The sequence below is a fragment of the Hippocampus zosterae genome, chromosome 13 (assembly GCF_025434085.1).
Source record: "Hippocampus zosterae strain Florida chromosome 13, ASM2543408v3, whole genome shotgun sequence".
Lineage (NCBI taxonomy): Eukaryota > Metazoa > Chordata > Actinopteri > Syngnathiformes > Syngnathidae > Hippocampus > Hippocampus zosterae.
Window position 1 is genome coordinate 6,910,947 of NC_067463.1, and position 10,797 is coordinate 6,921,743.

At 42.6% G+C, this 10,797-nt stretch overlaps 1 protein-coding gene across 2 annotated transcripts; it reads right to left on the bottom strand.

The window, feature by feature from the left end:
• Nucleotides 1–25: 25 nt before the first annotated feature.
• On the bottom strand, nt 26–10,795 carry chtf18 (CTF18, chromosome transmission fidelity factor 18 homolog (S. cerevisiae)). Of its 2 annotated transcripts, none has more exons than XM_052083459.1 (22): nt 10,571–10,795; nt 10,109–10,201; nt 9,873–9,996; nt 9,025–9,214; nt 8,846–8,938; nt 8,413–8,465; nt 8,172–8,319; nt 7,851–8,075; nt 7,041–7,138; nt 6,833–6,956; nt 6,387–6,523; nt 6,210–6,303; nt 6,031–6,129; nt 5,215–5,345; nt 4,989–5,103; nt 4,686–4,910; nt 4,239–4,388; nt 4,031–4,161; nt 2,893–3,037; nt 2,482–2,577; nt 1,158–1,227; nt 26–167 (listed from the first exon to the last, which is right to left on the bottom strand). In XM_052083459.1, exons 1-22 carry the CDS (start codon nt 10,686–10,688, stop codon nt 46–48), a joined length of 2,781 nt encoding a protein of 926 aa, XP_051939419.1. In that variant the 5' UTR covers nt 10,689–10,795; the 3' UTR covers nt 26–45. The 2 variants fall into 2 exon arrangements, with proteins under 2 accessions (XP_051939419.1, XP_051939418.1); XM_052083458.1 differs by having other exon boundaries at nt 8,172–8,322.
• Nucleotides 10,796–10,797: the final 2 nt, after the last annotated feature.

The window sequence follows — 10,797 nt, forward strand, 5'->3', positions numbered from 1 at the left end:
CGGTGGCATACTTCTGTGTTTTTGGTGGTGGTGGTGGTGGGGAGGCTACAGGAGTTCCCGGATGTAAACGTTGCGTCGCACAGCGTTGGACATGCCTTCGTTGAAGCGGAACCACACATCGCTGTTGCCCACCGCCTTCCCCATGGCGAGCATGCCGCACTCCTGGCCTTGTAGACAGAGTGACAGAGAGAGGATTTGCTTTTAAGATCTTGTCCCTGTGGATCTGCTGGGACACTTCTACAGTTCGCTAGTGCCAGTACGGGGAATAAGCAAACTACACAAAGGGGTGCCCAAAAAGGGTGAGGATTTTCGAGGAACACGTTCATTTTGGAAGTCATCCATCCATTTTCTATGCTGCTTAAGTGATTGTGGCCACTCGCAGCTGTCACGTGTAATCAACAGGTCCCGCCTCTTAAAGTCACATGCACCTATCTAAAACACACACACACATCCATCCATTTTTCCGATCCGCTTATCCTCACAAGGGGGCCAGGGGGTGCTGGGGCCTATCCTAGCCATCTTCGGGCAGTAGGCAAGGGACACCCTGAACCTGTTGCCAGCCAATCACAGGGCACACAGAGACGAACAACCATCCACGCTCACACTCACACCTAGGGACAATTTAGAATGTTCAATCAGCCTTCCATACATGTTTTTGGAATGTTGGAGGAAACCGGCGCACCCGGAGAAAACCCACATAGGCCCGGGGAGAACATCCAAGGCCAGAGCTGGAATTGAACCCTATACGTCTGCACTGTGATGTCGACGTGCTAACCACTGGACAACCGGGCTGCCTGCGTGCGTGTGCGCGCTCGCTCTCACACTCACACACACACACATACACCATTTTTAAAAAACCTAACGGTCTTGCAATATCACTGTGGCTGGTCTGAAACGGAGTTGACTGTACTATAAAATACAATCTTATTTTATCCCCATGTATTGCGATAATATTAAAACACTGTGAAAATGGATTGTATCGGTTATTAGTAAACTTAGAGCCTTCGTTTCAGGATACATTTTTTAAGCCTCTCTGTAAGTTGTATTTTCAGATCGACAAAGCCCCTTCGTGGAAATACACAAACCAGATGATGATTTACCATTGCAAAGCAAACAGTGCCAGTCCATGAAAATGAACACTGTTTTTTTTTCAGTACCTGTGTCTGAGGATGACGGCGCCGTCGTCTGTTTGGGTGCAACGGGGCGACCGAAAAAGTCCACCGCTTGCTGTTAAGGACGCAAGAGCATTGAGAATTTCAAGAGTGGGGATTTGGTGTTTAAAAAAACTTTTTGTCATATTTGTTGAAACTGAAAAGAGGCCATCTTTAAATCTCACCAGCAGTTTGAAAACTGTGAACTCAGTCAGAAGTCACAAGTCAGAAATGGCCTAATTTTAAGGTCAAGAAATACTTCCAGTCTTCATTAGCCTAAATTCACAGTCTCACCATGCGGGACTTCATCCCGGTTGTGTCCAATTGTCCTCATTTCAATTTCAAACGACAGCAATTGTACTCACGAGCACCGCTTTCAGGCAGCAGCTGAAACTTGCACATCACAACTTCAAGATTTGTCAACCATATACCTATACTGTATACGTACTCACATCAGTCAGTTTAGGGTGAATGGTATTTTTTTTCATATGGTATTTGCTATTAGTAAAATGCTTTTGTATTTATTATAATTAGCTACCATTTTCTTATATATTTTATAATACAAAAAAGGAACAAATAAAAACAATTACAGTGCACTCCGCTTAATAGAACACCATTGGGCCGAAGCGCTTCTGTTCTACTAAGCGGAGTTTCTATTAACCGGTGACACTTTATTAGGTACACCTTCAGACACGTCGACGACCAAGTTATGCACGCAGAAAAACCCCTGCTGACGAGTTAGAAGAGATATTTCGACTGTGGACGTCCATATCTTTAATCAAACAACAACTTCAATCAACTTCAGTCAAACATCTCAAATCACAAGAAAAATTTTGTTACTTTTGTCTGGAAACAGGAGTCCGTAATTTTGCGGTTGACTTCCCTCTCAATGCGCTGGATAAGAGGGAAGTCCTGGAAACCGCGGGCGTACCTTCTGAGAATCCGGCAATGCATCGTATCGTCTGAGTATGTCCTTCTTATAGCCCTCGTCTCTTGAATGAAGTTGAAGCCATTGTGACGTGCGTGTGTCTATGTGTGGAGTGACGCGTGCTACCTGTTACTGTATACGGCTAGAACTACCGCGTTTTCTCGCGATAGTGGTACAGTATCGCGATAGCTACACTTCGAAAACCACTAGTTTACAATGTTCATTGCTTACGGCCTGTTCTATTAAGCGGAGATCTGTTCTACTAAGCGGAGTATCTTCATAGGAAATTGCATTAGGCAAATCCGTTCCAGAGCCTTTTGCTCTATTAAGCGGATTACTCTATTAACCGGTGTTCTATTAAGCGGAGTGCACTGTACAAAATAAGTAGGCTAGCTATCTCACCCTGGGCTCCATTGTGGTCTGCCTGACAATGTTTTCCAACCTCTGATGATGGTTCCTGCTTGGTTTGGGAGCAGCGCTTGTTTTTGCTGCCTCTTTCTGCAATAACACACACATACACACACACAAAAAAAGATAAACAGTACTACGTTCTGACAAGTGAATATAAATAGCGTAACAATCAGGGCCCAACCGATGAATCAGATCTAGCCAATATCATAGACCAATATTAGGTGATAAGATAAGAAAATAAAATTTAAAAAAATTATGAATATTGCCATTGTTCAACACAGTAATGCAAGACAAAAATATGAATAAGAAATATCTGAGAAAAAAAACAATCTTTGATTTTTCTCTGTCGTAGTGTTAAATGAAGAAAATGAGCCCTCCAAAAAAATAAAATAAAAGTGTCACCACTGCGGGGTTCCGCTGTAACAACAGCTGCTCCGCCCTCCTCATCTTCTCCTGCTCCATCTCTCTGCTGATGGTTTGTTTGGCCTGATAGGTCAACTGGCGGCGCGGAGGCAAGCCCGAGAACCTCACCACCTCCTCCACACGTCTGCGGACACAGGCGCATGCAGTGTGAATAACTACAGGACACATAGCTGGAGTGGCACTGAGTGTATTTTACAATCTTGAGGGGCGAATAAATCTCCCATTTTCCATGGTTTAAATCGTACATCGAAAATCAAACTTTGATTTAGTCATTCTATAAAAAGATAATCCTCTTAGCAATTATCTCCATCTCCTCCCCCCAACCTCAGCATGTACTCAATGCATGCCAATAAATATCACAAAGTCAATCCCTTTGGCGGTGTGTTATTTATTGCATATTTGCATAAACGGAATTGCTGACATGTTCGGGTTACTGTCCTGACACATAATCCAAAAGCGCTTGATTTTGAGGGTACAAACTGATTGGCCTGGCGTTGGCCTTCAGGGTTTACTGGTAGACAGCAGAATCCTTTGTTCCATTCGTCACGGAAAACTGTCCAGGTTCTGAAGGAGCAAAGTATCCCCAAATCATAACGTGTGTGTGTGTGTGTATATGTGTGTGTACCACAGTTTTTACAGTAAATGAAATCTAACAAAATAATTAAATCTAAAATTGAAAAAAAATGTAAGTCAACAAAACAAAAGCTTGAAAAAAATAACAGAAAAAAAAACTAAACTGAAAATGTCCATTGTCGTTTTGGTCAATTATTTTCATACATAAATGTGGTTTATTTTAAATGCATTTATTTTGGTATTACAGCATAGTACAACAAAACAAAGGTTGAACGTGGATTTGGGAATTTATTAAACAAGACCGAGCAACTTTTGTTTTTAGCTTGCACTCCACAAATATGCCATATACCGGTACTTAAAAAAACAAACAAAAAAAAACTAACACTAAAACTAAGGCAAACTACAGCAAAGCATTTTTGAAAAAAAGAAATGGATCAAATCTAACACTAACCGATTTAAAAAAACAAAATTCAAAATGAAATAAACACTCTTTTGTAAATGCAATGAAAAAGCCCAAACTAATATGACGCTGGTGTTTACTTACGGCTCCAGGAGGTATGTGTACTGCCCCTCTGGTGTGCGGTCCTGCCGATAAGAGAGGTTGTACGCCAACATGGTGTCGATCAGCTCACACATTTGCTCCTTTTCTCGACGACTGAAGAGCTGCGGGTTCACCTGGAGGACACGCAGGATTTTATTGAGCCATATTTGTCACGGGGAATGACTTTGGAGAGCTTCAGGGATATACAAACAGGGCGTAGCTTGGGACAGATAATGTCAAGGAGCAGCGTGAGAATGTCCAGGGTGAGGTTGAGATGGCTGATCCTGGTCCTGATGCTGGCCGGAATGTCGGACAACATGGTGGAGAGAGCGTTCCTGCAGCTCTGGAGACGAGTGGTCGCCTACAGAGGACAGCACAGCAATTCACGGACCATGTGGCAACACAGATCAATAAGCAGGGGTTCTCAAACTTTTACTAAGAGAGTACCACCTCCAAAAAAATGTTTCTTCAAGTGCCACAATTAGGATTAAAAAATATACAGTAGTCTACTAGGCCCAAGTGTTGAACCTTGAGGAACACCACAATCCAATCCATAACTTTCCGACATAGGGGTAATTTTATAAAGTGAGTTTGAAATATTAAAACCCTATTGCATATCTCATCTGCTGTACGCATCTGTCCAACAACTGATATTCACCTCCTGGTGGCTGTGCGGATAGCTGATGCGCGGCACGTGCGGGTGGGCGAATAGAAAGTGATATGCGACGGACAGGAAGGGCAGGTACTTCATTAGAGTAAAGTTCTGCCCGTGCATGATGACTTGGTTGAGCCGGTCGAAAAAGACCATCCAGTCCAGGGCGTCGCACACACTCTGCAGGTTGGGATCTCGCACTCTCATGGACAGGTAGTTGTCGTACAAACCCTGAGGAAAGGAGAGTTGATCTTAGGATTCTACTGGTGCTTAAAAAAAAAGATCCCAATAATATGGGATGCTTACTACCTGAGAAACTTTTTCATATTCTCCACTAGATGAGGCCAAGTCAAGAATGTGCTGGAACCTCGGATTGCTGCCTCCTGAACCAGGGACTTCCTCAAACCGCTCACCAACACGTTTCCTAAAGAAGTTGAATACTTATACAAAGAAACTTGAAACCGTGTCACCTGCTATTCATTGGACAGCGATTTCTTTTGTCATTTTCCCCTGAGCAACAAAACGCAGAGCGTACCGTTTAGTGCGTGGCAACTGGAAGATCTCCTGCCACACATGGAACAATCCCTTGTTTTGGTCCTTCTGACCCACAGATACACATTGGATGATCCTGGTGTTGAGCTGCTTGTGGCCTCGACCAAAAAGGAACTGGCAAAAATAAAAATTAAAAAAATTCAGTGGTGTCTTGATTTACAAGTTTGTTTGTTCGGCGACCACGCTTGTATCTCAAATCATATTTACCCCACTGAAATACAGTAATTAATGTCATTAATCCTTTCAAGCAACCCAAAAAAAGACCAACAAATATATTTGTAATGTGCTTTTAAAAAGTAAAATCAAATAACACAAGAGTATTGAAGTCATGGTAAAAACAATACTAACATAAATAAATTGTCGAGAATTAAACTTTATTATGATAATTCAATGGGCATTGTGCTGCTCCTTCTGGTATGTCCCTTGGCCACCTGAAGGCAGTAGAAATCACCATTAAATACACGAAGAAGATGGTCTCCTCAAACCTCATAACTGCATGACACAATCATTTTTTGCAGAGGATAAAGAATATATGCGAGTATGTCACTTGCTTACAGGGTTCCCACTCCCGAAACATCAATTGTCATTTCCGTAAGCCTGTCGAGGGCATTTTGCATCGCGTTCGCATCAAGCTAGCGTAAAACTGCTGCCATGAAGTTCAATTCCACCATTCAGTGTTGGTTACGTTAATTTTCCTACGCCAAAAATTCCTTTGTCGCGTCACTCAGAAGTCCACCATCATGACACTGACCTACAAAGGCGCACAAAAACCTCAGCAATGAGACGTTTAGCATCTTACCTGGAGCGTATTGATGCAAGACCTGATGTCGTTGTCCGTTTTCTCACACAGTAACATCAGCGTGCCCGTGTCTGCCTTCATCCCGTGACGGAGAGAGATCTACAAGGACGCAAACGTGTCATTCAGTTTTTTTTTTTAATGTGTTAAAGCTACTTGGTGTGTGTGCGTATAGCGTGTACCTCCGCAAGTCTCTGAGCCAGGCGAGACGACTGAGTCTGGGGGAACGTCAGGAGGAAGGCCTGCTGCCTCAGCGGTCTGAGAGCTGGAACGTAACTGATGGGGGAGAAAACAAAAAAAGATTACAAAAAGAGGCTTCTTGCTTCAGGCTGCTGTTTAAACTTAATCTTTTTTTTTACAGGTCGTTGCAGATGCAGATGATAGGCCGCAGGAGAATAGACTCTTTCTTCTTTTTTTTCTTTGCGGACTCGGCTGCTGCCTCGCCGCTGTGTCCGTCTTTCCTGTTCAGGGTCGCTAACAGAATGTTGATGGCAGCCTGTGCAGAAAAACAAAATGCATCCAAGAATTTTTAGGGGGGAGAAGTTGTACTTTTTTTTTTTGTTTTAGACTGACGAGGAGAATAACTTGTACCGACTTGGTGATTGAGTAAAACATCTACAAGGGCAGTAAGGTGACATGCACATTACGACATCACCAAAAAAAAAAAAAAAAATTAGAGCCAATGTAAGAGCCGCATCAATTGTTGATTTACAAAGATAAGATTGCTCCGTTTTCTTTTTGCACTGTCAGAGAGATACTCATTGAACAATATGTTTAGTATTAGGGTTGTGGTCAAGCAACGTACTGCCGGGGCGCCGTCAATTTCGTCAATAATGAGGCAGTTTGGCCTCTGGTCGGCTCCTAAAACGGACTTCATCTGTGTAGCCGTGTCGATGCGTTTCTGGAACACCTCTGCGCTGCGATCGTCACTGCACAACACCAACAACAACAAAGTCAGCAAAGAATGATGATTCTAAAGTTAAGCGTTGGCACTGAATGCTTGCGTCTCGAACCTGCCGTTGATTTCCACGACATTGTAACCGGCATGCTTTGCAATAACATGAGCCAAGGTGGTTTTCCCCAAACCCGGAGGACCGGACAGCAATGCAACCTAAGAGAGAGAGAGAAAGCAGCAGTTATTGGAATTCATCATTCAATGGAATAGGTATGCAAACAAATAGGTAAGTAAGAGTTTCGGAGTTAAACAGATTCTAATGCAAAGCCTTGAGGTGGACAAAATAAAGACATCACAGCCAACCGATTCATGACAGGAAGTAAACTGTGATTGAAAGATGACATGAAAGTTACAAGCCAATGGAACCTTGCATCGTTAGCTCTGTGCGTCGCATATTTCGAGGATCTTTGCTGTGAATGGGCCATAAGGATGGCTTCCCAATAAAGTTAAAAGTGCAAGTGATGGTGGTATTCAGAAGCTGGAGTTTTTTGGAACAAAACCTGCTTTGTTTACGGTTTGAATTTTGTGTAATGTTTGGTATGTTTGCTCAAGTGTCAGTAATTTGGAGTATGGAAAAAGGAAGGGGTCTTCGGAAAGCCCCAATAGCACCACAAATAAATGCTCGATTTTTTTGGCACGCTGCTTTGTTTTGGGAAGACAATCGCCAGGTCGTCACTTGCGTCCTTGCAACGAAAGCCATTTGCATTTGCATTCAAACCAAACTACTCCCTCCCTCACCAAAAATGCTTTGATTTCAACAAGCGTGTGACAAGTAGGGTGCTGTACTTCCCTTTTCTTCATGTATTTCAATGGGGATGCCAGAAACATCTGTTCAGGTTTTGTTTTTTAATACTATTTACTTCTTTACCTTCAATTTGGGCCGTTTGTACACGTCCAGTTCAGCCTCCAGTATCTCTTCAGTCATCTCCATCTTGCTCTTGAAGCGGCTTGGATTCTGATTGGCTTGATTTGGTTTGAATGAAGTTTGCACGCGGGCTTGTCTGTCGGGCCGCGCCGGGCGCGACACCCTCTCTTTTCCGAAAACCACCGTGTCCCACAGCTTCAGCCATTTCAGCAGACAACGGTTGGTAAACTAAAAAAGACAAATACGAATTGTCATCGATAGTCCAAGAGGCTACAATGATGTACAGCGTGTAGGTGTAAGAATATGGACAAGACCGCGCCGTACATCATCACTGAGCAGCTCGGTGTAGTGCTGGGGAGAAAATCTATCCACCCAGAGTCGATAGCTTTGACCCTCAGAGTCTCCCAGATCCCCCTCCTCTTCTTTATCTTCCTCCTCTCTAATTTCAGGCTCAACCAAGACGTCATTTACACTGCTGGCATATGAAACAATGCGGCATTCAAATTCAATGCAGGGAATCCAAGCTTGTGAAGAAAGGAAAAAAAAAAGCAGCATGATGAAGTACCTGGCCAGGAGCTCTGTGAGGTGCTGTGTCTGCTCTACTACCTGCTGGTGACGCTGCAGTTTAAAAAGAAAAATTAATTGACATGTACAGTAGATTAGTTCTTTTTCCTTTTGCATTTGTCAGACTAACATGCTGTATGCTATATTATTGACACAATCCTATATACGTTCGATGTTTATTCATCCTAGTCATGTCATCTGTGTTTTTTTTTTAAATCAGTATGATTACTATGTAAAATAATAAAAGAGGGAACTTTTTTTGCGCACAGAGAAGTTTTTCCATCCCCCAATTGTGCCATGTTGTTATATCGGACTCTGTATAGTTTTACTTTGACTTCAGTACAGGTTTTGAACCCATACTTCAACCTTTGTTTTTTTTCCTTGAGACACAAGCGTCTGCACTTCGATATCTGCTGAAGGGGTAATCTACTTACTCGCTCTGCCTCTTGATCTCTCAGCACATCAATTGGAACAGCTAGCAGCCCCAATGAACCCTGAGGGACGGGTAGCATTCTGCAGTTTTTCACCTAAACACAAAAGACCTTATTTACTAAGACTGAATTCATTACCTACGATTAAGGCGTTGCACTTAATTCATAATGCTTCAGTCCACCTCCTCTGCTTGGGTGTCCTTCTGGCGGAGGTAGACGCGACATCCAGAAGAGTCGGTGACAGTGACGTAGTCGCCTTCTAGTGGGGGTCTTCTCAGCGCATGCGACTGCGTTGCCACAGCAGCAGGTCGCCTAGGAGACTCTGGGATTGTTTCAAATCCACTGATATCGAGAGCAGGAGCTGAGGAAGACCTAGAAAGCAAAACAAGGTGTTTTATACTGTATGTTCGAGGACAGTTTTACAGAACAGTCGGCAGACTTTGATGACTTTTTGCCGTCCCTAAAGTTGCAGTTTCTAAGGTATTGATGCTAGTAAAATAGAATTACAAAAATCTATAATTTAACACATTTGAAACTGAAAACTGGCATTGGTCAGCTAGCACATTTAATACTGATGCTGATTTTTTGTGGTTACAAAGATGATTAATGAATTGCTATTTTTTAAAGTCGCAGAGTATCCTCATGGCTCGTAAATACCTGCCTCACAGTTCTGAGGGTAGCCATTCGATTCAGGCCCTGCTGTGTGGAGTTTGTATGTTTCCTCTATGCTCTTGCGTCTGCTTTCGTCGGATGCGCAAGTTAATTGAAGACTCTAAATTGAACATGTGAATGGTTGGTTGTCTATATGTGACCTGCGATCAGCTGGCAACCAGTCCGGGGTGTAACTCGCCTCTCGCACACAGCGAGCAGAGTTTAGCTCCAGTTCACCAGTGCCCCTAATGAGGATAAAACATCTATAGATAATTGATAGATGGATACAACTGAGTTCTTGGATTTATATACCGGTATATTTTTAAAATACATTAATATTATAAGAATACATAATACATTTCCTGGCCAGTTCCCCTACCTCACAGTGTGAGGTGGTTCATAGTGTTCTGGAGATGACGGCGGTGTGATGTCATCACACTGCACGGAGTTGAATAGTCGCTTCACCACACCTGTGGCTTGTTTGTGACGCTTTGCGGTTGGAGCTTGTTCAGAAAATAAAAAGAAATAAATACTTTACTTGAAAAAGAGGATGATGAAGGTGCAAATGTACCAACTACAACACAGTATTGAACAGTCTGTGTAGTGCATACTCACTGATTTGCTGATCAGACACCTGCTGGTAATCAATGTAGGAGGCGTCATTATTTGAATTCCGTCTCTGACGCTTCGCAGGCTTGGAGGATTCATCTAAAAATACAATAAACAATTATAATAACAAGGCTCTTTGCATGAACCTAACTAAAAAGTTAGGTAATTACTAAGTATTTCGTTGTATTTGCCAATTGATGAACACCATATTCTGTCAATGTCCAAACACTTCGGGACCGTATTGTGTAATGTTAAAACGCTCAAGAAACAGGTCGAACAAAATAGCAAACGCTACAAAAGCAAACCTACGACAATAGAACAACATGAAAAAAGCGTAGGTTTGTGCACAATGACAATACACGATATTGGAACAACAAATGCCATAAATATGAATACTTTTATAAATTTCAAAAACATTCTACGGGACTGCTTGACAGCACACAAGCCTTGTACAGTATATGTCCTCACTTTCCAACTGAGCCAGCGCATCGAGTTCGTCGGCGAATTGCTCCTCGAAGTTGTCCTCTATCTCAAACATTTCGTCATATTCATCCATGGCTGCTTCACTTGAAAGCGCAGAAAACATCAGTTTAATTAACTTTTATTTTTTCATTCAATGTTCAAAGACATAAACATCAGTTTTGACGAAATGCCATTTTCGCGGCATTTTTAAGTCGCCTTTCCGGGTAGGTAAG